We start from the raw sequence: 27,666 nt of genomic DNA on the forward strand, positions 1-27,666 counted from the left end.
ACAAGAGGACGAGCCCAGAGGGGCACCACGGGGCTGGGTGAAGGGGTACAGGGAGGGGAAGGGTCTGGTGGCTGCTGGGGTAAGGTGGGGGGTACGAGGGCACCAGAAGGGCGTAAAAAGAAAAGCAGAGAATACAGTCATTACCCACCCAGGGCTATTCCTCTCTGGCCCATTAGCTGCTGGCGGCCGTGACCAATTGGGTTTTGTCGCTGCTAGCAGGGTCATCCAGTGGTGGTCTGGGCCTTTTCTATAATGGACGCTCACTCAGCCGTCCTCACACAAAACCTTAAAGAGGAAAAGAAAATTCTCTCCCTGACTCTCTATCCTCTGCCTCGCGGTTTTAAAAAGACCCAGTCAGGCAAGAAAGAGAAAGAGTGAAAAGTGATCATGAAAAGAGATTTGTTGCAATGTGAGGCGCGCAGGGAAGTGATCGTTTAGCCACACGTGGGGTGAAGGGGACTCCATGGCGGTGGGTCTTGTTAACCCTCTTGACTCGTATGCCAGGAAAAACCAAATCAAATCGTTTCGTGCCTCAGAGTCTGAGGATTCTTGTGAGAAAGAGCTCACAACTTCACAACTGGCCGGCGTGTGTAATTTTCAAAGTGGAAAGGAGGAATGTGAATGGGCCGTGGCAGATTATCCGGCGTGTAAGAACACTGATCCCTGAACTGGGATGGTTAAAACGGAGCCGCTGGAGAAAGCAGAGGGGTTTCTGTGTGTTTACTGTTTGATTTCATGTGGTGGATCAACAGAAAACAGGTGTGAGGGGAGTGATGACGGCTGGATTAATCTTTAAAGACTTGGAAGGAACCTTAACTCTGGAAAATTAACCCTGAATTATCACAATCTGATGCATTAAATTGGTGGCTTATGCACAAATCTTGCTCTCAAATATCCTCTTTGATCATTTAGCGACAAATACTCGGAGTGTATAAAAGCTGAAACTTGACACACTGTTTAGAGGAGGGAATCTAGTGGAGTCAAGCTAAATAAAATGAGGATTAAAGGCCAAAATGTGTAGAAATGAAGTCTGTAACAAATAACCAAATGATGCTTCTCCTCACATCTTCATCTTCGCAAAAGATGTTTGCACCACCTCCAAAAAACATCCACATTTTGGAAATCTGAGACTTTGATGCAAACGTGGCGACACAAGTCATTCTGTGCACATAAATGCATATTCTATCCAGTACGAGTGGTGCATGTCTGTCCGTGTGTGTGTGTGTTTTTTGTCCAGTTCACAGCAGAATAAAAGGCCAGTTAGCCACCTAGCGGGCTGCTAATTCTCCATGTCAAATACAATGGCTGCAATTATATGGTAATCAGTGTTGGTGGCTCATACCTTTCTGCTGCTTTCTGGGAGTGTGTGTCTGGCCAAGCTGCTCCTCAGGGAGACGGTTAGTCACGGCTTATTATTGACCCATTAGACACCCGTCCCACTCGCCAGGGAGAAACCAGTCGGCTCGCAGGCTGCGCTGTATTCACTGCACAACAATAACAAGAGGAGGAATGAGAATGAAGTTAATCATTGTGTTATCAGGAGATGGAGTGAATGTTATCATTGGTGCCAAAATGTGAGAATTCAGAGTATCAACCCTAATAGACTGCAACTCGGCAGAGTCTGTTTAAACCTTTTTCTTTCTTTCTTTTTTGATTTTATTTGATTTTGTTTAATTACTGTTATTTTCCTTAGTATTTTTTCTGTTTTTTTACTGAATTCTAATTGTTTTCTTTCAATATTTTTTCTCTGTAGAGCCCTTTAAATTGCCTTGCTAAAATGTTTATTATTATTATTTTCATATTTTTTAACTGCATTTTTATTCAATTTTAATTGTTTTTTTTTTTAAATATTTTTTCTCTGTGAAGCACTTCAAATTGCCTTGCTAAAATTTTTATTAATGTCATTTTTCACATTATTCATCTGCCTTTTTTATTTTAATTGTTTTCTTTTAATATTTTTTCTTTGTAAAGCCCTTTGAATGCCCTGCTAAAATGTTTATTATTAATTTTCACATATTTTTTTTTCTTTTTATAATTTTTCTCTGTAAAGCCCCCTAAATTGCCTTGCTAAAATGTTTATTATTATTTTTATATTTTTTTAACTGCATTTTAGTGAATTTTAATAGGATTTTTTTTAAATATTTTTTCTCTGTAAAGTCCTTTAAATTGCCTTGAAATATTTATTATTCTTATTTTTCTTATTATTTTTTTTTATCTGCTTTTTTATTGAGTTTTGGTCATTTTCTTTTAATATTTTTTTTTCTCTGTTAAGCCCTTTAAATTGCCTTGCTGGAATGTGCTATATAAATAAACTTGCCTTGCCTTCCCTAATAGATTGCAGCCTGTTCAATATCACGATATCAATATTCACTTAAGTTCTCAAAATGACACATTTAGAGTTATGTTCAAAGCAACCTTTTTTTTTTTTGAAAATGTTTTTATTGAGTTTTCAACAATTTTTGAGACATACAATTACATTTAAAAAATGCTAAGGACAAATAATTTACAAACATAACAATTAAAAAAGACATGATGATAATAATAATAATAATAATCCAAAAATTAAATTAAATAACAAAAAGTTGTTACTAAGATAACATTACAGTACATTGCCAAAAATAATTGTTTATCAAAAATATTCTCTCAGAAAACAATTTTTGCCACAAACTATAGTTACTGCCATCAACAGTTTTTACCAGCCTGATGCAAAATATGTGAAAAGTCTTTATCTTGAAGAAAATAAAGATATCACCGTGCACTTAAAAAGCAAGAAACTATGATTCTAATGCATTTTTTACTCATACTTCTGCTGCACGTACAAATCCATATTCTGTATTTCAATGCTTGATTTAATGTTTTTGTAATTGTTCACACTTGAAGATCTTTGTACAAGTTGCAGAAGACGATCATTCAGAGCTCGTTTGGAGCACAAGCCTGTGAAGATGTAAAGATATTCTCTTTCAAATCATCTCCTCCTCTTTGTCGCTCATTCTTTTCCTCATATAATCGACAAATGTGTTGTTGTGATATAATCCCCCAGATCTGTCAACTCTGAAGCTTGCCCTCTGCTCCTCGCCCCCTCCTCGCCCCACATCACACCCACACAGACCCCTCTGCCACCTCCTCTCCCGTCCCCACCCCTGCAAAGCAAAGCTCTCTTTGTTAACCTAATGTGCTTTTACCAGTTGCTTTCTGCCAGCGAGACATCTGCTGTGTGCAACCAGTCAATATTGTGAGGACAGTTCAAAGCGGCCAGTTCATTATCTGTGTCAGCTTAACAACCCAAAGGTAGCGGTCTAAGGGACACAAGGAGGAGGAGGAGGAGGAGGAGGAGGAGGAGGAGGGGGAGATGGAGGAGCAGAGGAGGGTGGGGGGGGACACAATGTGAGAGGATACAATAGACTCCTCATTAACCAGTGATTTATCATGATAGGATGCCCAGTTCAACCTTTGCCCCCCTACTCATACACACACACACACTCACACACACACTCAAAGTGACACACACTTCTGGAAAAGGATCCTATTGTCGAACAAAGATGAGAAAAACTGTGAAAGTGAAATGATATAGTTAAAAAGTCAAATGAAAAGTGAAAATGAAAGAAAGTGTGGCCTTTTGGAGAGCATGGAGCGACACACTCAGACGTCTGCTCTTTTTCTGCTTTTTAACAATCAAACTTGTTAAAAAGGAGCTGGTAGCTTCTCTTAAAGTTGCTGAAACATACGCTGCTTTTATTCCACTTTGTCCTCTCTTTAAAAGTCTTCCTTTGGTGCAGGTTTGACCTTGAGTTCAAAGATTTCTCCCCTTTGTTCAAAAACCCAGCAGCCTCAAAATCAACTTTATTAAACATTGCACACGATCAGATTTAGAACCGTAAAAATTAGCCCTGCAATCGACACACCCTCCTTTTCCTGAGCTGGGCTTTATGAAAGTCAAATCTGCAGGTCATGATGATATCATACATGTCAGAAAAGCTCTAAAGATGCTCCATGCATGCATATGCAGAGAGATCATAGTCCGTCCACAGCCGCTCTGCCCTCGCAGAGGAGGAGCCTCCCCCTGCACATAAAGGCTGTATAATGAGCGTTTAATGTATGGCTTCTCAAAATGCAACAGAAAAAAGAATATTCAACGTGGCCCATGTGGTGGTTTTGTAAAGCTGCTGCACCCAGGAACACACCCCTTTTCACTTCTCCATCCTCTCCATGCAAACCCCTCCATCCCTCCCTCCCTTTTCTGAATCCATTTGCCTAAATCAATCTCACAGGAGGCGGTCGTGGATAATGTACCAGCCAGGGTTTGTAAACCGTTTTGTTAACAATGCATTTTTGAAAAGAAAAGAAAAGAGGAGGAGAAGAGGAGAGATAAAGGGAGGCAGAGAGAAGGAGAGGAGAAGGGAGACAGAGAGGCAGGAGGGCGCTGAAAGAGGAACAGTTGGGTGGGTGTGGTGTGCGGCGCTGTTTCGGACAGGCCCTTTCGACTGGTGACACCCCTGTCCCATCTCCTCCCTCCTCGGCTAAAGCTTGCATCCGCCCAATTTGGTCCAGTCCTCGCTTTAGTCACACCACCTGCCTTCACCATTCTTCACCAAACACCCACCCGTCCACTGACAGGAGCACCAGACGGTGTAAACCCCCATAACTCTGCCTGAACACTGCTTACACACACACTACACTCAGTGACAGGGCCGGTGTTTCCCTGATGGGATTAAAGTGATCGATAGCGAGCGATAAGAGATGATCAAGGTCAGTTTGTCAATAATGTTCACATTCTGTTCAGGGTGACGGGACGGCACGTGGGACAGCAATGAACACAAACTTGTGCTGTCTTTATAAAATCTTCCTATTGTACACAAACTATGAAGAAAGTTCACATCTGAGGACAAATCTGAGGCAACAAAACTAGGACAGGATGAGCGCCTCAACCACTGACTTTGTGTGGAAGAAGGGGACTCAAAGTAACCATGATACAAGTTAGAGGTCAGGGAATTACTTAGCTGAGGAATATCTGCTTTGTGGCAGCCCAAATCATCTCTTTAATGTGTGAATCTGTGGCTAATGGCAGAGTTTCTTTATTGATAAAAGTAAAAAATAAATATCTATAGTGCTTTTTAAAACAGGGTAAGAAAGTAAAGATAAAACAAAGATGATACTAACAGAAAATTGCAAGATGGAAAAGACTTAAACCACAAAACTAACAGAAGAGGATCAAACCATAACAAAAGTCTTAACATGACCGACAGGTAAAAAAGAAAAAAGACATCAGAAGAATAAAAGCAACAAAAAATAGATTCTAGAGCAGGGGTCTGCAACCTTTACCTTCCCAGGAGCCTTTTTACATAAGCTCACCTGGATTAATGTCATCCTGGAGCCACTAAATCTACTTTATCATTACAATAAAACTAAAGTTTATAAAAAAAAAAACTCCATATGTAGTGAAAATCTAGTGCGTAAATATCTAAGAAGTTTTTTTTCTGGAATTCATAGAATGGTATGTCTTGGTTTTTACTGTCAATAATTTGCATACATTTCAAAAGATTTTGAAATTTCAAAAATTGGCAAAATTCTAATATTTTTTTTAAATTTGAAAAAATTTGCAATTTATTGTTTTTAATGAAAAAAAATGCAAAAAAGGACATTTCAAAAAATTGTAAACATTTTAGAAAATTAAATTTAATAGATTTGCAAAAAATTAATTTTTTTGAAAGAATAATTATATTTAATAACATCTGATAACATTTACTCATTGTATAGCTCAATTCATCATTTTTTTGTTCTCTGCTTATGTCCTGCCACATATCAAACATGTATATTAAGCTGGCACTTTGGTAGATGAATCCATCCACACAGAATTAAAATCTGTATTTTCTTCCAGATTAGTCTTTTTGTAGATGTAGTTATCTTCCCAGGGCTGTAAAACTTGAGGTTAGCATCAGGTGCATGGATAGTTGGTGGGCTGTTGATGTTGTAGGAGGTGAAGTAGAGCGGTGGCAGGCTTTATTGACAGATAGGATGAAGATTTAGTTCAACTAAATGTTAACGCAGGATTTTATTTAGTGTCAAAGTCTTAAACCATTAATTTCTTTTGTAAGAAAAAATAAAATTAAACGATATTTTTTAGAACTACTAGGAGCCACTGCAAAGGAGTCAAAGGGCCACATGAGGCTCCAGAGCCGCAGGTTGAAGACCCTTACTCTAAAAGCTTTAAGCTTTTAAAAAAGACAAACTAGCATGTAAATACTAAGAAATAACATAAGCTCTCAGAAATAAACGTGCAATGCTGTAGGATTTTGTTTTTAAGCTGCATTACTTGGTAAAATTCTGGTTTGGTGACTTTAATGATAACAAAACATTTGTATAAATCTGCAACACAATGAGGTGTAAGATGGTTCTTGACTTATGTTTCATGAAAGGTTTTAGTAAAGTGATGACTTTTGAAGTTGTTAAAAGTTCTCTTCTATTTACAAAACCCCTTCCAAGAAAAATTAATGTCAAAAGTTTCAGTCCAAACACTTGGAGTCAACACCTTTAATATACTACCACGATCAAAAAAACAAAACAAAACAAAAACATTAGACATAAAAATCTGATCAGCTGTTAGCTTGGTCACCCACAAAAACTGAGATTCACCAACTTTTGGATGCACACATTCTGCAAACACACTTTTAGACCATAAAGCAAAGAGACACACACTCTGGACTCCACCCTGAAAAACAGGGACTAACGCTGCAAAGGCAGACAGAATTTCTATGAACCTCTTGTGCAAGTTTTTCTAAACTTTGAAATAAAAATATCTTAATTAGATTAAAAAAAATAAGCAAATAAAAAAAAGTCAATGTTGATTTATCTTCTTTAACTTCTTTAACTTACAAATCTAAAACTCCAAATCATTTACCACTAAAAAACAATGCTTCCCTCTTTGTGTCTGTTTCAGCTGTAAACACAGTGGTTCATCTGTCCTGAACAAGTTATTAGTGACAGGTCCCATCAGCAGGGACCTGTTCCTCCGTGTGCCACTTTGCCTATCAAAGCCTCTCTCAGCCGGAGGAAGCTGGGGCCAGTTTGACACCATATTCCCACAGGAGCCTCTCAGATCTCCACCAAAGCACCCATTACTGGATCATAAGCTGCAGAATCAGGCGACACCGGACAGGAATCCCCAGCAGAGTCCCGTGCACGGGGGCTGATTTGCAACATAAGCCCCCCTGTGATTGCCCATTAGCCCTCGTCCCCGCTGACAGCAGCTAGCAGGGTAGCATGTGTAGCTTTAAGCAGCTACTGTGTGTTTCTATTGAAGGTTTGCTGCCACTACGTCCCCTAATTGGCTGTGAGGGGTATTAAAAGAGGTCGCGGCTTCAGGGAATTGATAGTGACATCTGATCTGATGTCCACTTAAAATGAAGACGATGTTGAGTCATCGTGTGCTGACAGAATTGTCCTCCCACGGGAGGAGGATTAAGATCTGATGATTGATGGGTTATTATAATACAAGCCTCTTGTGTCGAGGCTGATTTTACTTTCCATGCATTTTCTTTGGACACAGGTTCTTACTTCAAAGCACTTGATATCCTTTTTTGCAAGATTGTTTAAAAAAATAATCAAGTTATCTGGCAAAAATGTGAGTCGTGAAATTTCTAAGAGGATGAGATGATTTGCTGCGTGTCCCTCAAATGTATGTTTCTGACAAATGTGGCTCCATTTAAAAGAAATTTAACAGACTTTCTAACAGTATATGATGTATTACCAAGAAGCATTATTTCAACAAAGAAATAATCTACCAAACACAAGTTTCCTTACTTTTTGTGCTTAGTTTAGTTTGACTTCCCATAAAAAGCTCAAATTCACCATCAGCTGATAAAGACTGAAAATAAAGCTTCACTATTTACAGAGAGGACACACAACTGTGTCATCCAGCATTAGGATGAACAACATAAACACAATTTGGGATGAATAACACTTGAGCTTGCATGCAATCGTTAAACCACTTACTCAAAGCTCCCATGAGGAGTTTTTAGCTTATCATGAAACTACCTCAAATAAATGTCAAAGCTTTCGTGTGGCCTGTAGTTTGCAAAAAGATCATCAGCAACTAAATCCACCTTTTTCATGATGGAGATGGCTGATGAATTTATTGTTGCAAGAAAACTGTGTTGGGTTCAAAAAATGTAACCAGGGCCCAGAGAAATGCATCTTGATCTCAGTTTTCAGATTCTAAAAATCTTTAGTCAGTTAGCTTGAAAATGCTCACCTTAAATGAGTCAAAATACACCCACAAAGCTCAGAAATCGTGAGGTTAAACCAATTAGGTTTGATTAGATTTGTACCACGAGTTCCCTAAATCTTGTCTGTTTTATGTTCGTTTTTGCATCTAGTCAGAAAAAGTTTGTGGCCAGGTATCTCAGGTGTCAGACAAATATCTTTTTAGCCAGTGTTTTGTTAGTTTTGGTTCAATTTTGTAAGTCTTTTGGTGTGGAGAGACTGAATTTGCCTTGATGTAAAAGATGCTACGAGGAGGATCTGTTTGGACTGCCTTGCCACCTTCTGGCGTAAATTGGAGATCAGATCGAAACAAACTTTTTATTGGATACAACACGCTAAGGTAAGGTATTTATCAGTACAGTTATGTAGCACTACGGTTTGAAACGGGACATCAAGCAAACGTTACAGTAGCTGGCTATATGTAGTGCTATCGGCAGCCCGGTGCTCCGACATATCTGTAGGCTAACGTGACAACAAGTAAACACTGTCAGTTTGTAAGTAGTTTAGTAGCTGTTTATATTTAGTGGAGCTGACAGCCCGGAAATGTTAGTGAATCCTGGTTATGTCCTGCCAGTCATCTACCAATCAGAGCTAACGTAACCTCACTCTTCATTTCATTGATAGACTCTCAATTTTGAACAGACCACTGCAGAATAACTGCTGACTGTGGGTTGGTATCAACATTGGCACAAACAGTTTAGCACTTTTAGCCTTTAGCTCGTGCTCTATCTCTCTCCTGTTTATCTTTCTTCTGCTCTTCTGTCCTTTTTCTGTCTGACAGTTAGGCTCCAGTGTCCACCATCACTACAAAATTAATCACAGAAATTGTTTTCAGCAGAGAAAAACACTGATCTCTCTTCTCTCCACTAAACTTTGTCAGCCGGTGTGGTTGTCAGCCAGTGTGGTGTTGTCATAGACCCAATCGGGAAGCTACAAAGAAGCTATGAAGTAGCATTTAGCAATAACCTTCTCTGGTGCTGATAATCTGATTTTAAGTGTGGATTAGGATCAGAGAGATATCTAGAAGGGAGCTTTTTTTCAAGATCACTTTTAAACTCTTCACAGCTGCTTTAAGTTGAGCTATCAACCAATGTTTGATTCAAGATTCAAGAGACCAAGACAGTTTCTCACCAGCTCTGTTCTGCGCATATGTTATAAAGTCAGTGAATACAGCATTTTTTTTATACATGACGTGGATCACCATGACTGTTTTTGAATCTACTTTTTAAAAATCTATAAGAAATGACTGCTAAGCTGAACATCTACATAGAAAGTATAGATTAATAAATGCTGATATTGGTAAGATCTAATCTTGGTAAGATCTGTCTTGCAATGTTTGACACCAACACTCTGAGGATCCACCAGAGACCACAACAGATCCTCACTGAGCCTCTTTTAACACCCACAATCAGTCAGAGCGGAGCAGCACATGAGCCAGCCTGCATGTGGTCTGCAGATCAGAGCGCAGACACTGAGTGTGGTCCATCAACAGCTCTCCCTAATCAACCCCGGAGACCCCGGCCTTTTAGCCGCCAGCCCTCAACACGTCTCGCTGTGTTTACACACACTGATTAGTTTGGTAAGTGTACAGAGTGTCCCGAGGACGGTGATCTCTGAATCAATGTGCCCCTCAGTCCCATCCTTTATCTTCCCATCCCTCCGTCACAAAAGCCAGAGATCCTCTTGGAAGCTGGGAGAGAAATTAGGGGATCAGAGTCGGCCAACTCCTGAGCAAACAGACTGAGCTAATGGACCAGCCGCTTTCTCCTCCCCTCAAATTATTAGCCCAGCGAGGGAATGTAGCCAGTCCAGTCACGATGTTAATGCTAAAGCTCGCTAATCCCTTACACACACAGCGGCCTCGCACTTGCCTTGATACGCACACGGCTTCTGGGTAATCACACCACCACCCAGGCAGTGGGAGAGGACGGGAGCCTGAGAGCGAAGGAATGGGACTGAAAGTGAACACATACACGGGGAGGGGTTCCCAGGTTTGTGAGAAAGATGACAAAGACAGAATCTATGAGCCTAGAAGATTCTTCAGGGACGTTTGGTCTCTAACATGTTTGCCTCACACCAAATGGGCCTCAACGTCTAAACATGATTTCCTTTTATACTTCTGTTTGCAGTGTCTTTTTCATTCAGACCTGTCAGGAAGTGGACAAAATATTTAGGTTTTAAACTTCTGATCAGGTAGTAACCAGCTTGTTTGAGATTAAATGTGGCTTTCAATAAATTACCTACTCTCTATTTTCCGTCTCTTGCTCTAGAGTCTCCTTTGTCGCATTTGAAAGCTTTACCTACAACCTGCTTACGATCCACTATGCCAAAATGAAAATTCTTGTAGCTTTTCCACTAGCCTTAAGATGTTGTTCAAGAGTGTGATTTCTGGTTTCAACTTAAACAGATCAATCCCAAAAGAACACCAAAAAAGTGATTTCTCAGAGCCCACGACCAAACACACTTGTTGGTGGGAAGAAAAACTTGTTAGGATGATGACGAGATGAGTCGTCTTGCCCAGGACTCCCTTGCAAAAGAGATTTTCTTTTTTTACCTAAACAGGAGAATTCCTGTTAAAATAAAGGGAAAATAAATCAAATAAATAATGGCAATATTCTTTTAAATCTTTGAATGATATAATTTAGATTCAAACTACAGTGAGGATCTTTACGTTTTTGTCTATTATATGTGGACAAAATGGTACATCTTTACCACTAATCTCACCCTGTTTCCGCCTTTAAAACATGTCATTTCATTGTGCGTGCGTTTGTGGTACATGAACAACAGGCTTTTTACCGAGCATGCTTTAAACTGTTTCATCTGCAAAGCCACCAACAAAAGCATCACAGACGGAGAATTCATCCATCCTCTGACTGTCTCATTTGCTTTTGTTGGCCACAAGCAGATATCAAGACTCAGTCTCATCCAGGAGCAGTTAGAAGAACTTGTCAGAGAAGCTTTGACTAAAGTTTGCTTTGCACAGAAACAGCTTGTGGAAATGTCTTTTAGATGCACTGTAAAAAAAATCAAATTTTATAGTCAATAACCCTAAATTTTTACAGTAGTTTTTCAAAAATAGTATAAAAAATGTAAAATTACAGAAATTATCTGTATAATAACAACCTGGGTGGTTTTTTTTTAAATAGTATTATGCAGATAATGGCATAATATGTTTATTTCTCATTTTTAAAGGAAAACATACTGTTTTATCTTTTCTGCTCCCTTAAATCACAGTCAGATTGATATAAAATGATAATTATTATCCGTAACTAAATTTGTAGCTTGTTTTACAAGGGTGCATGTCCGTACTAACAACCTAATATTTTTAACTGGAAATTGCAGTAAAATCTTATTAGTTTTATGTAGCGTTTGAAGCTGCTTTCTGTGCCCTCTTCACTCATGGTTGCAGTAATGGTTAATCTTGAGCAATGAACTGTTCTTTAAACCATGACAGATTTTTAAAGCAAAAAAAACTCCAAAAATAAACCTCTGCTATTCTCCTGGAAACACCTTCATCTCATGCGTCACTGTGTCATTGACCTTCATCATTTTGTGTCCCAAATGTCCTATTTTCCCATTATTTCACAGCTAAGTCATTTTTGTTGTAACAGCACTTGCGATCAGGAGGAAACACTGTGTATATAAGACCCTGCTGTGCTCCAGGGCACGGACCAGCCGTCTGTGCTCCATGGCGTGGACCAGCGGTCTGTTGATTTTTACTGTGTATTTTGTGTTAATAAATGAGATGTGTTGATGGGCTGTGCTTTGTTGGTCAATTTCAAAATGCAGTGTAATTAAATATCACACAGCTGGTCCATGCAGTGAAGCACAGTCTGTTCTCCTCACGCAATACCTCAGTGTACAACAGGGTCTTATATCCACTGTGTTTCCTCCTCACCTAGGGTTATAAAACACTTTTACAACAAAAGATTTTGTAAAATAACAGTAATTTTCTGAAGATCCATTTGCATTGTCACTACATTGAAGGTGTTTGATCATGACAATTTAGGAAAAACCTGTTAAAAAATGGTATTTTTCTACAGAATTCTTAATAAAAATTCTGTTAATGTAATGTAATTGCACATCATTTGCTTTAATTTAAAAGCTTTTTGTTTGGCACCCATATCTGCCAGTCATTTCCCTTTGCTTTTTCTTACAGTGTGGCATTTTTTTAACTTATACACTCTAAGTACATTATAGGACCTCTACTTTTTGGTTCTGTGCTCCTTTGTACTCTAAAACAGGCAGCACCCTGTCCAAAAACAGCCTTAAAAAATCTTCCACTTCTTTTACATCAACACACTGCTGTGAAAGCCTCGCTCCAGCAGATTTTGGTACATCACTTTTGTACTCTTACTTCATTAGAATTTGGAAATCTCAGTGTTTCTGTACTTCTCCTTAAACTTCCTCTATCTCTCTGCTAAAGTGTGAGGGCACTTTTGCAATCTACAGAGACACATTGCTTCCTAACATCCCTCCTGTATTTCTAAAATCTGGAGCTCAGGGGGTGTTAAGAAAGTCTTTGGACTCTGTGAGGGGAACCTGTTGCACACACAGGTAACCCAATACACACTCCTCCTCCTCTATCCATCCACGCATCCTTGCTGGAGCCTGACTCCAGGACATTAGCAACAGCTGGCTAATGCTATAGCTAAATATGCTAATGCCAGTTGTTGGGAGGAGTACTTTGGGCTTATGAGGGATTATCGCTTGTTGGCCAGCCCTGACTCCCCGCTGAGCGAGCACGCTAATACAGGTGTTAGTAAACTGGCATTAGACTCCAGCTAATTAGCTCCCATTCACTGAGTGATTGTCCAGCCAGCTCTGCCATTTGTAGCTGTGTTTGCTCATCGGCAGGGAGGTCTCTGTGCTGTGGTGGGTCCGATATGATCCGACATGATCTCCCTTCTTCTCCTTTCACTCTCCCTGTAGGCCTCTGGACAGCAGGGCCCATCAGAGGGGCACACTCAGCTGGTTTTTTAAGAGCCAGAAGCTGAGACAGAGGGAGAGGGGAGAGCCGGCAGCACCACACTGAGACTGAGTCCATCAGAAACTATCCAAGGGTCAAAATACATCGCGTTTTAATCAGCCTTAAATCCATCCAAAGGCAAATTTCCTGCCATGGAAACTAAAACAAGTACAACAAAAATACCACAATCCCTCTGTTTAACTTCAGAAAAGGGAGCCTGAGATAAATGCGTCTGATTACTCACGCAGGACATGGGTTTTTCTTGCATTTCTGTTTTGTTTTTCCTTGTGCACACCGGAAGTAAGAAATGAATAAAACAGTTTAGAATTCAAGAGCAAAGGTGCACATAAAGACGTTATTTCTAACCCACTCTCAAAAAAGGTTTTGACTCTTGCAGTGGCATTTTTACCTCACTGTGATCATACATGCTAAAGTCTCCATCCAGCCACTGGTCCTTTCAACTACGCACAGTCACATGACTAAAACCAGAAGTTGGTTAACGTGTGATACTAACATAGTCGTTGATCAGACTGTGAATGTGTGTTAACTTCATATCACACAGCGCAGGTGAAGGGACGTCTGCAATCAAAGCTGACTTTGGCAACTGTCTAAGGGGCCGTTTACACGACAACCGTTTTAGGGTGAAACGCAAAAGTATCAGTGCATTTTGGCCTAGGGTTTACACGGAAACACCGTTTTAGCCGACTTTTGACCTCCAGAGTGAAATTTTTCTGAAACACTGCCGACACCATTGCCACGTAAATAGTAAAGGCTGATTAATGCTTGACCCGTCCGCGGGGTCTGTGCGGCTTCGTGCGGATGAATGATGTCATTTTCGCGCCTATGCCTCCCTTTCACACAGAAAATTTCCGTGCGCACTAAAAAATTTCTAACCTGCCGGACGGAGACACACGGACAAGATGGCAGAAGAACGGGATGTCCTAGAACTCGAACTGCAGAGATACAGGCATCTGTATGACGCTTAACACAGAGATCACCATGATAACCAAGTGGTAAATAATTCATGGCTTGAAATTGCGGCCACTCTCGGCAGAGAAGAGAAATGGGTTCAAAGAACCCAGAAAAATCTTTTTGACAAGTCATATTGTAAACAAAGGCAAACTTCTTCGACTCTCGTTTAGTTCTCTGGTAGACGTACGTTTGTGATACACCGCCCCCTGCAGTTTTGGAATGGACACCAATGGACACCGTGCCAGGTGTTAATAAACAAAAAAGCCTCACGCGTTCTCTCGCACGGATCTTGTATGTCTGATTGCATAACACAGCCTTAAGGCGGCGTTTTTAGTGGAAACGCTGACGTCACGCTCAACTTCATCCAAGAGTTCATCCAAGAGTCCGACAGTCCTGTTGTTGCTGAATCTGCTGACTGTATTTAACAAAATGTGCATCTGTTGCTGCAATTCTGCTCTTAGCATTCCCCAACACACCAGATGATCGGCTCAACTCTACTTCAGTGGAAATCTACCAAAAGCAGCTTCTGGACAAGACAGTTACAACGCCAACTACAGACCTGGCATGCTGACTACTGCATTTTCAGTCCCTCAGCGTTTCTGTTTTACATTTTCCTTTTTTTTTGACTGTGTTTTAGGATAAAACGCTGTGGTGTCAATGGGACCTCAAATTTTGCCATTTGCTGGAGAAATCCTCAGAAATATGTGGGTTGTGTAGTACAGAAACTTTGATGACTTTTCCATCAACTGCTTTAGCATCTCGCTTTGTCTTGCCCAATATGAAGTAATTCTTGAGCTGGCACTATAGCACTACCAGTGCTTCGTCTTTCTCCCGTCTATGCTGCGGTGTCAAGAGCAGACTCACAGGATTCCTTGTGTTAACACTTGAATTTTTTTTCCTCTTGTTGTTTTTGCACCTGTGTTATCCTCCTCTTTAAACAATAAAAAATACACAATGATTCCATGACTGGAATCAATCACTAATCTTAACCTGTTGCATCTGCTCCAGTTCTTCTTCTTCTCCTATCGTCAAGTTGGATTGGCATTTTTTTCAAATGTTAAAAATGTAAAAAGTAAATTTAAGCAATATCAATCTGTTTTTTTCAATCCATAAATATCCAATGTGGTATTTATTAAGAAGTAATAACAAAAAAATTATTTTACTGGCTTAAAATATGTTGTGCATCCTTACTTCAGGTGTTTGCAGAGAGGACAGGTGAGATTTGTTAAGAGTTTTGTATCTGGATCATTTGAAGCAAAATGTAAGAAGACAGCAAAAAAATTTGGGACTAAACTGCACCCAGAATAAAAATGTTTTGATTCCTGGTTTAGATCTCCTGGCTTTTAATTGGTCACATTTCTAAGCATCAGTTTTTTGTGGTGGAAGATCAGGACAACTTTTTCGAAGCAGGATCGCTGTGCAGTTTTACACATTCAGGAGACAAATTTTGCTCAAAGCCTTTAAAGTCAGACAATGTTGACTGCAAGTATTGTGAGATTTCTTTCAAAATGCAAAACAGTCAAAAACGCGTTAGGTACGACGTCTCTAGTGTTTTTGAACCGCTGTCTATTAATGCGACCAGCCCTTGACAGAGTGATGGACTAGTTGTGCGTGTAGGTGGGGGACAGGAATCAAACACTGGGTATTACATGGCCTTCACTGTTGCTGGATGTGGGAAACAGACTAAAGGTTAGTTGGTTGACATTCCCAAAGCCATTCTGCCGGGTCCGTCGGCAGTTCAAAGGAGTCATTAAGCTTCACCCGCCCCACCACAAAGGGGAGATTTAAGACAGCAAATAGATGTGATAGTGAAAACTCAAAGCCAAACACAAATATCCACTAAGAGGCTTTTGGTGTATTATGCTATTATTACTCTGCCATATAAGAGCGCGCAGATTTAACTGTTTCAAGTTTAATTTTGTCCTGGGAAAGTCTCGTCACAACAGATCATCGGCCTCTTTGTGTGAAACATGGAGAAAGATGACATCAAGTGGATCAGATTATGGCGTAACAGCATCTCACGAGCTTAGGAGCGGGAAATTCAGCATCAATTGATAGAAGTTAGAAATCACACCTAAGAAATAATCAAAAGATATATTTACTTATTAAACCTAAAACTCATACAAATGGTTGAAAGGGCTGGTAACTTATAACAGAAGGAAGGAGAATCTTCTTTCAGTCAGCTGATTGACTTTAAAGACGCCATGTCACTGTGAGAAAAAGCCTCTGAGGCCAATACACATCCTTTCAGACAAAGCTTTCCAGCTCAGTAATGGAAGAAAGGCTCAATACCATCAGCTGGGAAACAGCTTCTAGTGGATTTGACAAGAGGATGTATTTTAAGGGACACAAGGCATAACTCGACTGATTTCAGAGCTGCTGATCAAAGAGCGGGATCTGCCGTCTTCTTTAACCAATACAAACTGGTTCAAAGTTCCTATTTTCGGGAAAATAAAGCCAAAGTTAACTGTGAGACTTGCTTGTCAAAGTGTCTAATAATGTGATGGTTTATTAATATGTATTTCCTAGTTTCTTCTTTTTTTGTCTTCACGTTATGACATCTGATGCTCGTGTTTTAATGCAAATAGTGTCAGAGCTACAGGAGCTTTTGCAAAGCTTTAGATAAATTCTGTTTCTTCTGATCACTTCAAGACACATCTGATCTAAGCTCAGATAGAGCACTCCTACTGCCTGCTTTTTAACATGCTAGCTGGTGCAGGAACTTAGATGTAGAGCTGAAATGATTCCCCACATGATTCGAGGTACTCTTAAACAAAAAATACTCGAGTAATTTTCTCCGCCTCGAGGAATCGTTTTATTTCAAAAAAGATCAAAGAGTGGTATTTCAAATAGAGCTGAGGCCTTATTAAGAGAGTTTTCAGACCCCTCAAGCTACCTCTTATACAAAAAAGCAACTAGCAACAAATCTAGTTTCTTTTCTGGAGTTTGGAGACTAATGGGTCATTCTACGAAATGGGTGCCATTTGGGTCTGCAACATTTGATGAGATGTACAAGGCAAAAAAAAATGTGTCAAAGTGTGTTTACAAATTTTGGAGCTACCAAAGCAAGTGCTCTTATTGACATGCTGTATCAGAAAATTCTATTTCTGAAAGAGGAGAATTTTCATTTGAAAAATAACTGCTCTTTAACTAAACAAAATGTATTGTATCCGATTACTCGATTAATCGATGGGATTTTCAGTAGAATACTCGAATACTAAAATATTCGATAGCTGCAGCCCTACTTAGATGTTTTGATAATAAGTTACTTGATGGTTGTTGGGCACCCACCTGTGATCAAACTCTGATTTGGGACTCTGATACTATGACAGTTTACTAAAAATCCAAGCCAACAATCTTTTTTCACTTACCTCAGGATGACTATGGCATCTGTCTGCTGCTGCTGCTCGAATACATGAGGACTTTCTGTAAGAGACAAGAGAACAAAAGACAAAAGAGACCTGCCGTTCACAAACAATAATATTATTATAGGGCTGAAGAATTAATCAAATTGAAACCAACATCACAACGTAATAGAGTGCAATTTTCAAAATACAAAAAAAAAGTTTCATGTACACAGACCTGGAGGAAATAAAGCAACTTGTACCCCTTCTTCCTTAAATCCAGCAGAACCCAATATGCTGTTTTTTTCTGGCAAAATGTGATCTTTGTTTTTCATATTATTGTTTATACCAGGCCTGTTTTCTGCTGTGCTTTGTTCCTTTCTCTTCCTTTATTTAAGATAATTAATGATACTAACATTACAAGTCATCAAGGCTTGGAGTTAAATCAATTAGTCAATATTCCATTGTGATTGTAGTAGTAAAATAAAGATATTTTATTCGTATCAATTCATGTATCAATTCATCTGATTTCATCTTGACATGTAGGCCTGGCCTTCAGAAAAGACTTGTTTACATGTTGACAGTATCCTTTTTCAGGCTGGTCATGCAATATAATGATTTATTTCTCATATTTATTGAAAAATGCAGAAGATAAACTTCCCCACTCAAAAATCACATGCTAAATTGCAATCACAATACTGGACCAAAATAATTGCAATTAGATTACCTTCCAAAATCATTCAGCCTTATTTTATTGTAATAAAGTAACAACTTTTATGTGACTTGACGCTAGAGGTTTCTTAAAGAGAATAAACCTTTAAAATCATGTCACATCAGAAGTTCCAATTCATATTTTTGATAAAGAAAATCGATAACAAACAAGCTACCTCCTTCAGGAATTACCCATGTAATGAATTCGTGTTCTCTATTATTTAAAGGTTCAGTTCAGGATGATGCAGACTTGACAAACTTTGGACACAGTAGTTACTGGACCAACATCAGCAGATAGGCGATGAGGGACAGACGCATCTATTAGCAGCAGGTTGACCAGATGTGAAAGTGTAGTCTTATCTCTACCTGCTGGGAGCAGCCAGGTCCCCCAGACTGTCTTCAGGACCCTCTATTGAAAACACTGATAATCTGTTTGCTCCTTTAATGAGCACATTGTTCCTTAGAGAAGGGAAAGCAGGTCTCATTGCTGCTTAGCCGCAGCTCTTTGAGCAGCAAAGCTCCTCTGAGCACCGCTGATACTCTGCTTCATCTCAAACATATTGTGGAGGTCTGAGCCTGGAGTCTGAGCCCGCAACAAAGCAGAGGCCTGGGGAAGACTCTGAGCCTCCGTCCTGGTGTGGGGTGACTTTATTGTGCCGCTTTTTGAACAGATGATCAGAGGAAGTGACAGCTGGTGTGGCCTTTTTCACCCTTTGACTTTTAGTTTTCCCTTTAAAGTTTTACTAAAGGTTCCTTTCAGTTATTATTAAAAAATGCTCCCTGAATAAAATATGCTAATTTCACTACATGATAGATAGATATGTCGTTAAATATTAAAATACATTTTTATTTAGCTGTTGAAAAGAGTACAAAAGTGAAGGCATATAACAGGAATAAAATAAAATAAAATGAGTTAAATAAAATGGGATAAAATAAAAAAAATAATAATTTAATGAATAATCCAATAAATAAAAAATAAATAATATAAAAATTCTACATTTCATTTTGCAATATTAATGTGGACATTTTATCCAAATAAGAATCAGTTTGAAATGATTTGATTGTATATCATTTTACTTAGCTGTCGGAAAGAATACACAAGTGAAGGCATATTACAGAAATAAAATAAAATAAAATAAAATAAAATAAATAAATTTAAAAAAGCGAAAATAAAAATAAAAAATAATTCTACATTACAGATTGCAATATGCATGTAACCATTTAATCCAAATAATCATGGGTTTGAAATGATTTGCTACTCTTAAACTGCCCTTTTTTTGTTTTATGTACACGATTTAATGCTCGCTGATGCTCAGATACTAATATATTGAGCATAAACACCCAATCATATAACATCTAATGGCTGAGAACTTAAATTTTAAAGCAATAAAGCGTGAAATTGTGCGAAGTATTATCACAATAAATCACAGAAAGGATAAAAATCACCTTTTTTACTGATAAACAGGACCCCATAAAACCTCACACTGAAATATTCATAGTACTGTTATCATTTGGACAATAAAACACATTGCAGACTAATTACCATTGACACGTAAGATGCTAAATGGATATCTGAGCCGGAGGTCAAAGCTAAGCAAAAGGCATCATCTTGACTATTGTTCCCACCAGCTGCATCAGCACATACAGCAACAAATAAAGGCAACAGTCAGCTCTAATGATGGGGGATCACTCATACACACACACACACACATGCACTGCCACACATCATAGGTACCGTTGAACCCTGCATCTTGATCAGACAGTGGCTCTCTAATTGAGCTAATCCCCACTTCAGGATCAGTGTTGTCCCCTGAGGTCTGACCCTCCACCCAGCCTCTCTCCTGCTCTCACCGTCTCCTCTCCCTCAGATTAAACCTCCGTCCTCTCTGTGGCTCATGTGGACTGTAAAGCTGTTTATTGGGAGACAATAGGCAGCAGATTGTGCTGTCAGGCTCCATTAATTTCCATCATTAGCATCACACTCCAGAGTCTGTGGAAGCGGGGCCTAAGCCTTAAGCTGGGTTTGTGTACAGCATGTGTGTGTGGGGTGTGTGAGTGTGTTGCATTCTCTCTGTGTATTTGATGTATGTATTCATCTTTACAAGTGTTTCAGACTTGAATATACTTAAACAGAATTGCAGTCATGCAGTTCAAAGATCACTTCCTTCAGTTTATTCTGTCTTATCAGTCATTTCAGACGTGTTCAACATCAGCTTGTTAAAAAATTACATTTTGAACCGTAAATACATATTGGACTAAAATGAAACCAAACAAAGCACTTCCATAGATTGCTTCATTGCTTTCTTAATATGCAGACACTTTTCTGCTTAGAATTTTTTTTTTAAGCTTGTGTTTTTATTTTTCTAAATGATAAGTTCGCAGTGGATCTTGGAGACTGACAAGACAGTGTAGTTGTTATTAATATATATATATATATATATATATATATATATATATATATATATATATATTTTTATTAAATTGTATTAATTTATTCATTTTTATTTATTTATTTTCTATTTTTATTTATTTATTTAATTATCTATTTAATTAATTTTATGTATTCATTTATTTATTAATTTTATTTGGAGATTAAATGGTATGTGAGGGTTGCCTGTCAGATGATGCAATTGCTGCAGAATTAAAAACAAGATCACAGTTTCACAATAAATCCAGAAATCCAAATATGGTTGTATAAATAGTACTCAAACTTTAAATTTTGCAGAATTAAAGAGTTTGCAGACTCTAACCACACTTACATACATATCTCTCTGACTTTATGGCATGTACTACTCGCATTTTTATCATTTTGTTCGTGCTAAAGGGGCTCTTTATACTTTTAATGCAAAAAAATGCCAAAGAAGAGCCATAAACAGTTTGGATAAACTGCAAACAGTGAAATATATAAGCAGTTGCATGCACAGGGTTAGAGTTTTTGATGTTGTTTTGTCTTTTTTTATTCAGGAAATCCATAAGAATGTTTCGAACCCCAGAAAGCTGCATTAATATAATATATTATCAATCAGCAAACTTGCATTCATTTTTGATTAGAGTTTGGTGTCAAAATGAAGAACTGTTGTGACTTTTTGCTGATAATCCAGTGTAAAATTCATAATCTTAATTGATAGGACTTTAATAGCACTTTTCTGGATGACTGCCATTATGTGTAAACTACTGCAGATTAACTTTTAACACATTTTAGTCTGTCACTGCATCGATGCATCACGTTAATCCTGTCTGAATGGGTAAAGTGTGGTAGAACAGCAGTGACAGGGGCATCAAACTTATTACGCAATACTGGGAAACTGTGAAAGCTGTGACCGAGGCTTAAAGAAGGTGTGCAAGCTGATGAAAACCACTCTTTATGATCCATATGTCCTTTAGTGCAAGCTAATCAATGGACGAACGCATTGACCACCATTGGTATTTCCACCTCCAGCAGCGGAGCTCTAAAAGGAAATTGAACCACGTTTCTGCCACGCACCCACTGTGGCATAAGCCTTCTTACTCCAACTTCCTGTCTGATCAATGTGAGAGACAATGACTCAACAGGTGCGACAGACAGGAGCCCAGCAGCAGCTTTCCTCCCTGCAGCTTGGCCCAATTAGCACCCGTGGCTAAGGAACAAAGAGGCGACATTTCATTTCAGCAGAGTGCCAGTTTAAGGCCTCTTCTCTCCACCTCAGCCTCTTTTCTTTCTGTCTCTTACTGCTGACATCTTTACAGGATCATCCCTGGCTCCATCATATTCTATTAAATTGGATCGATGCCTTGTGTTCCAAGTGGCAGGGTGTTAAAAACATGGGGTGTTGATGAATTCATTGCATGTGACTGGACTTGCTTTCTTTGTGTAAAGGTTTTGGCTAATGAAACCCCCTGAAGGTCTGACAAAAGGCAAAGACATTTTTCAGGGATTAGTTCTTCAGATAGGATACAAAACTAGATTTCCTGAGCAAATTATTTACAAAACTAAAACTTTTAAACGTCTTTGCAGATCTACTTCACCCTGAAAGGAGGATGACATGTTCCTATATCCAAAGATACTTTTTGGTCGACAAATGACTGCATATTTTTTTATTTCCTTCCAGTCCAGAATCCCTTCTTGAGACTTGTCATAATATTTTCCAGTTCACAATTTCAATTTTCACCAAGAAAACATCTAAGTGACATAAAAGCAAACATATAAACAAAGAACTAATCTTCATGTGTCTGTTTTCTTTGATTTTGTTTCAATTAGTTGTCAGTCATTGTCTTTATATACCTGAGTCAGGATGCATTTTTGTTCATTTTTCTTTTTTTGTATATTCTGAGAATCAATGTGAATGTATAAATTATGTATTGTGTTGCTTAACTCAAACTGTGGACCCTGAAAAGTATAGCTTCTGCCATGCTGAAGCTAATGAGGAGCCAAATAAACAAACAAAAGCAAACAAGGAGAAATAATGGGAGAATATTATATAAAGAAACCTGTTTCTTCAAGCTGGACTACCAGTGGTGATATATCCTTAAAAAGTTGAATACTGTTACGTGACACATAGCTCTGAAGAGTTGGGAACTTTTACTCCTGTTGCTGGAGATCTAGTGTGCTCAAGTTTTACTCAAGTCAAGTATTGAGAGGAGAACTTTAACGTCACAAGAAACTTAGCTGTTTTAATGGTAGTCTGTATGACATACCTCATGCAGGCTTTTTTGGTAAAACGTATGTACATTTCAGGGCCATCAAGCTAACCAAGAATCAGCTGTTTTCATCTATACAAATACTATCCAGAGCTCATTTAGATGCTTTGGGCAGGTATTCCTCTCAAAGATTAGTATTATTTATCTCAGTGTTAACATTTTCATGTTGAATTAAATACCAAGAAAGTAAATTCTGTGGTCATTTAGAGGTAATAAACTAATTTTACCTTCATGAGGGGGAAATGACACTGGATGTCTTCAGGGTTCTACCAGGGGCTTTGAATATCACAGTGCGCATGCGCTGTTCGGTCAGTGGTGGGCTTGGGCATGAAGAAGAGACTCGGTGTTATCTAAACACGGCGTCTCTTTTGTGCTGTATCGTCTACAATCATGCCCAACCATATTTCTTTACACACATAAATCGCACGGACTCTTGTCGTCGAGTAAAATATTGAGAAAACTCATTAATTTCCGTAATTTTCCTGAGACGAGTTACGACTGAGGCGGGAAGACAGCACCGTCCCCAAAGATAAGGCAACCAGGAAGTGGAACCAACAACACTGTTACTCCCTTGCTCCTGTCAACCCGTGTAATGAAACAGCTCTGTTACACACTTGGAAAGCGTATTTTACTGTCATTATTGTGGTTATTGCTGCCGTTTTGAAGTATTTCGACGATCCTGAGCCGGTTAATTACACAAGGTAAATAAAAATGAAGGTTGCTATTACCTATGGGGGCGGTAGCTGGGACATAGCAGTTTAAATTTTCCTGAAAATACATGAATGTGACTTTGCTCAACACGAATAGTGATAGTTATTATTATCTGAGATGTTAAGATCAGCTGTTAAACGTAGGAGGGAAGAAATTATTTAACAAGGCACAGGCTTCACAGCTACTGGAGTCTCTGAATGTTGTCTGGTGTATTTTTTGTGGATATTAGCTCAGTTGTTTGTTGAAACTGCTTGATTCACATTTGATGTGTATACATTTTGGTACACACAGTATGGCTGAGGACATGAAAACTCTGGAGGAAAACTTCAGGCAGCAGAATAAAAGCTGCTTCATCCTCGGAGCCTCTGGAGAAACAGGAAAGGTACTTCTTAAAGAGCTCCTGGAGCGCAACATCTTCTCCAAGATCACCCTCATTGGAAGAAGACAGCTCACCTTCGAGGGGAAAGAGTATGACAACCTGGTGAGTGAGCTGACTCCTGATTTACCTGAGATCCATGATGTTTGACTTGACCCTGACTGTGATGTTTTATCTTTCCAGGTGCAAGAGGTGGTGGACTTTGAAAAGCTTGATGATTATGCTGCAGCCTTCCAGGGCCATGATGTTGGCTACTGCTGCCTGGGAACAACCAAGGCAAAAGCAGGGACTGTAAGTTCATTTTTTAAAACCCAGTGTGGGTTCTGTATTGTTGGATGGATTTATATGTGACTGTTTATGTATGCATCAAACTTTGAAGTTCAGTCTCTCAGATAGGAATAAACACAGTACCTGTAGGTGGCAATGACTCAGCAAATAAAATTTCCTGTGGAGCAGGTCAGACAAGTCGGTTGGACAAATATTAGCTTATCCCAGATTTAATTTTATAGCTCCAAACGATGGGAGGTACGCTGGAAAAAAAGAAAATTTTATGAAGTGTTTATTTCTTGTCTCAGTAAAAAAAAAAATGCCTTTTTAGACTTAATATGAGCCCCAGTCACCTGACTAGTCCAAAAATGTCTTGTTTCAAGTTATTTAAAGATAAAATGAGATCTGAATTGGTTGTAACAAGTAAAAAAAAATCTGCCAATGGAACAAGAGAAAATTTACTTGACACATTAAGACATCAAGTTTTCAGCAAATCTTCGAGCAAATTTTTCCTTTTCCATTAGCCCCCTTTTTTTCTTGTTACATGCAATTCAGACCTCATTTTTGTCATTAAATAACTTAAAACAAGACATTTTTTCTTGACTGGTAAGGTGAATGTGTCTTATATCAAGTATAACAAGACAACTTTTTCTTCAAATAAGACAAAAATACTTGATAAGACTTCAGTTTTTTTGCAGTGTAGGAGTAGGACTGATGACAAAAGATTTATAAGAGAACAAAAAAAGAGAAAAAAAGTTTGCTGTTTGAAAACTTATTGGGACTGTTTAACCACCTGCTGTCAGAAAGATTGAACAAAAACAGGTGAAAGGAAAAATCTTTGAAAACATTTCAACATGTCTTCTTGTACCACAAAATATTTTCAGGATATGCAGCAAGAGCCAGGAATTAACTAACTTTAGAACTTTTAGAACATCTCCTGAACACATCCTTAACTGTTCGTCCAAAACATGTCCATTTTAACCATTTCTGGCATTTCTCTGCTTTATTTCAGGAAGGGTTTATCCGTGTTGACCATGACTATGTTCTTAAATCAGCCGAGCTTGCAAAGGCAGGAGGCTGCTCACAGTACCACCTACAGTCCTCCAGAGGAGCTGATAAAAACAGTAGCTTCCTCTACCTTAAAGTTAAGGTATGTTGAATCCTTAATTCACTGAATTCTCCTCCTGAGCTCTTCATCTTCCCAAAGTAACTCTACCTTTGTGTCACAGAATTACTTATTTTCTCTTCCAGGGACAAGTAGAAGCAGCGATTGAGGCACTGGGGTTTGACAGATATGCAGTTTATCGACCAGGGTAAGTTATCCTGTTTACTTTGTTCAATAGCAGTTAGCCCCAAACTCAAAAGGACATTTTGTGGAACAGAAAGAATTTGTGTGGTGTAAACAGAGATGAGTTTTATCCTGTCAACTTGGCAAACACCAATTATTTGTGTTTTCTTTCACTGAGTCTTACCAAATTTGGTACGATTGTGAACTTTTTCTCAAACTGCAACAGGAAATGACCCAAAATTACTCAGGATTGTGGGCCTGATAGTATTTGGTGCCTGCTTTTGCCTAAAGCCATTGATGGAGCCCACTGATTAGAAGTGAAATTTTGACACAACTTTTTTTTTTTTCACATACCATAAAAGCATGTGATAACATTTTTTTAATAATGCAAATTGTACATTGTAAATTACCAAAGAAAACCCAGTTTCTCCTGAGCAGAAAGGTGCAAGATGTCAGCTCCGCACAGTGTTTTCTTTATCTAATAAATCCCATGATACCACTGACGGTACCTTTGGCGTTTCCCCCCTGCAGGGTTTTGTTGGTAGACCGGCAGGAGAGTCGGCCCGGCGAGTGGCTGGCCAGGAAATTCTTCGGTGGTCTCTCCTCTGTGTGCTCCACATCCATGGCCATCACAGTTGAAGTTGTGGCAAAAGCGATGGTGTCGAACACTGTGCTTCAACCCGAGCAGAAGACAGAGATCCTGGAGAACAAAGCCATCGCAGCTCTAGGAAAACCTGCAGGGAAACCTTCAGAGAAATGAGAGACAGAAAGAAATTCATTCAGGTGAGGGGACAGTTTGGATGCTCTTGCAAAGTTTCCTGACTGACTCAAGTGTCTGACTCTTGTTGAAGTCCTAAACACCAAAAATTGTAACGATATTACTGTGCTGATTTTTCACTCTGTACTATGAATGAAACGTTAAATTACTGTAAGCTTAAATAACTCTAAGTTAAGTTTCAACTTGCAGTTTTATACTGCCCTCTAACAAAACAAATTATTATTATTTGAAGAAGTGAGTTTATGTATTTTTATCCCATCACACAATTTATTAAATTTCCTTGACATTTGTGAAAGGAAAGCTAAGTTTTTTGACTCTAAAAGTTAGAAAATAACAATCAATTTCTGTATGACCTCTGGCGTCTTACTATAAAAATATTTTTTTATCATTTCAGGTCATTTCAGCAGACACAGGGACCACATATTTACATCACTACAAATATTATTTTCGTGTCATCGTCAACATAACCACTACTTCTGCAATGGTCAGAAAATAAAAGAGTGTTTCCAAGAAAATACCCAACTGTTCTGGGTCTTCAACACCAAGACTTTGAGGAATCACAACAATTTATTCAGGGAAAAAGTGCCAAGCTGTTTTTGTTCATGGTCACCATGTGTGCTTTGAAATATTGCACTGAACTGCCTTAAATTAAATTCTTAGAAACACCATCTACTCAATTTTGACTTTCAGTGTCTGTATTTTTATCATTTACTGTGAATGCTTGTTTTATTTGGTTATAAATATTATATTTATTCATCTCAATGTTATTTGTGTCTGAATGAGCTTTACTAAATCTGCAATAGAAGATATTGTGCATGTACATGTAAAAACAAAACCTGTGCTATGACACTGCATGACACAGAAGATACACACATCTTTTCAGTTTTACAAAGGGAAGAACTTTGTTAAGGATTGCTGATCAACCATTTCATGTACTTGTTTCCAAAGCGAAATGTCCTATAAACTGCAACACAGCAAAGTTTGTCAGTCTCAATGATAGTTCATTGTGTCTTTAACTGCCATTTGGTGGTGTGTTTTCTTTTGATAAAGATCAAGTGTCCCGAAACTGAGTGTAACTATCTTTATGTTGGTTGTGTCAAACATTCATTTATTAAAGCAACATGTATACTCTTGGGTCATGTGAAAAACAGATTATAGCTAGACTTTCTAAATGTGCTGATTCAAAGTAAGTAGGTAATGATACACAGAAATGTTGCACCATCAGTTTATTTTCCTGCATCTTCGGAACTTAAATATTTAATTTGTTTTATTGTTTTAAAGTTTCGCTGTCCTTTGTTTAAACTTACTTTACCA

At 38.5% G+C, this 27,666-nt stretch overlaps 1 protein-coding gene and 1 long non-coding RNA gene across 2 annotated transcripts; one reads left to right on the top strand and one right to left on the bottom strand.

Moving 5' to 3' along the window:
• Positions 1-1,348: 1,348 nt before the first annotated feature.
• LOC141787830 (uncharacterized) lies at positions 1,349-26,153 on the bottom strand. Its single transcript, XR_012598095.1, has 3 exons — positions 26,084-26,153; positions 17,572-17,626; positions 1,349-1,484 (listed from the first exon to the last, which is right to left on the bottom strand). It is a non-coding gene; the product is annotated as an uncharacterized LOC141787830 (long non-coding RNA).
• Positions 23,429-27,662, top strand: htatip2 (HIV-1 Tat interactive protein 2). Its single transcript, XM_074666510.1, has 7 exons — positions 23,429-23,633; positions 23,935-24,124; positions 24,203-24,310; positions 25,299-25,436; positions 25,538-25,599; positions 26,106-26,357; positions 26,747-27,662. The coding sequence occupies exons 2-6, from the start codon at positions 23,936-23,938 to the stop codon at positions 26,332-26,334; spliced, it is 726 nt and encodes a 241-aa protein (XP_074522611.1). The 5' UTR covers positions 23,429-23,633; position 23,935; the 3' UTR covers positions 26,335-26,357; positions 26,747-27,662.
• Positions 27,663-27,666: the final 4 nt, after the last annotated feature.

This window comes from Halichoeres trimaculatus, unplaced genomic scaffold (assembly GCF_033239565.1).
Source record: "Halichoeres trimaculatus isolate MK-OKI-2021-1 unplaced genomic scaffold, fHalTri1.1 fHalTri1_scaffold_3, whole genome shotgun sequence".
NCBI classification, from domain to species: domain Eukaryota; kingdom Metazoa; phylum Chordata; class Actinopteri; order Labriformes; family Labridae; genus Halichoeres; species Halichoeres trimaculatus.

What these genes read in the sequence shown, in the direction of transcription:
- htatip2 (XM_074666510.1), top strand. Translation starts at nt 23,936, where the DNA reads ATGGCTGAGGACATGAAAACTCTGGAGGAAAACTTCAGGCAGCAGAAT. An exon ending in GGAAAGAGTATGACAACCTG is followed by an intron (nt 24,125 to 24,202) that starts GTGAGTGAGCTG and finishes TTATCTTTCCAG; the next exon opens with GTGCAAGAGGTGGTGGACTT. An exon ending in TATGCAGTTTATCGACCAGG is followed by an intron (nt 25,600 to 26,105) that starts GTAAGTTATCCT and finishes TCCCCCCTGCAG; the next exon opens with GGTTTTGTTGGTAGACCGGC.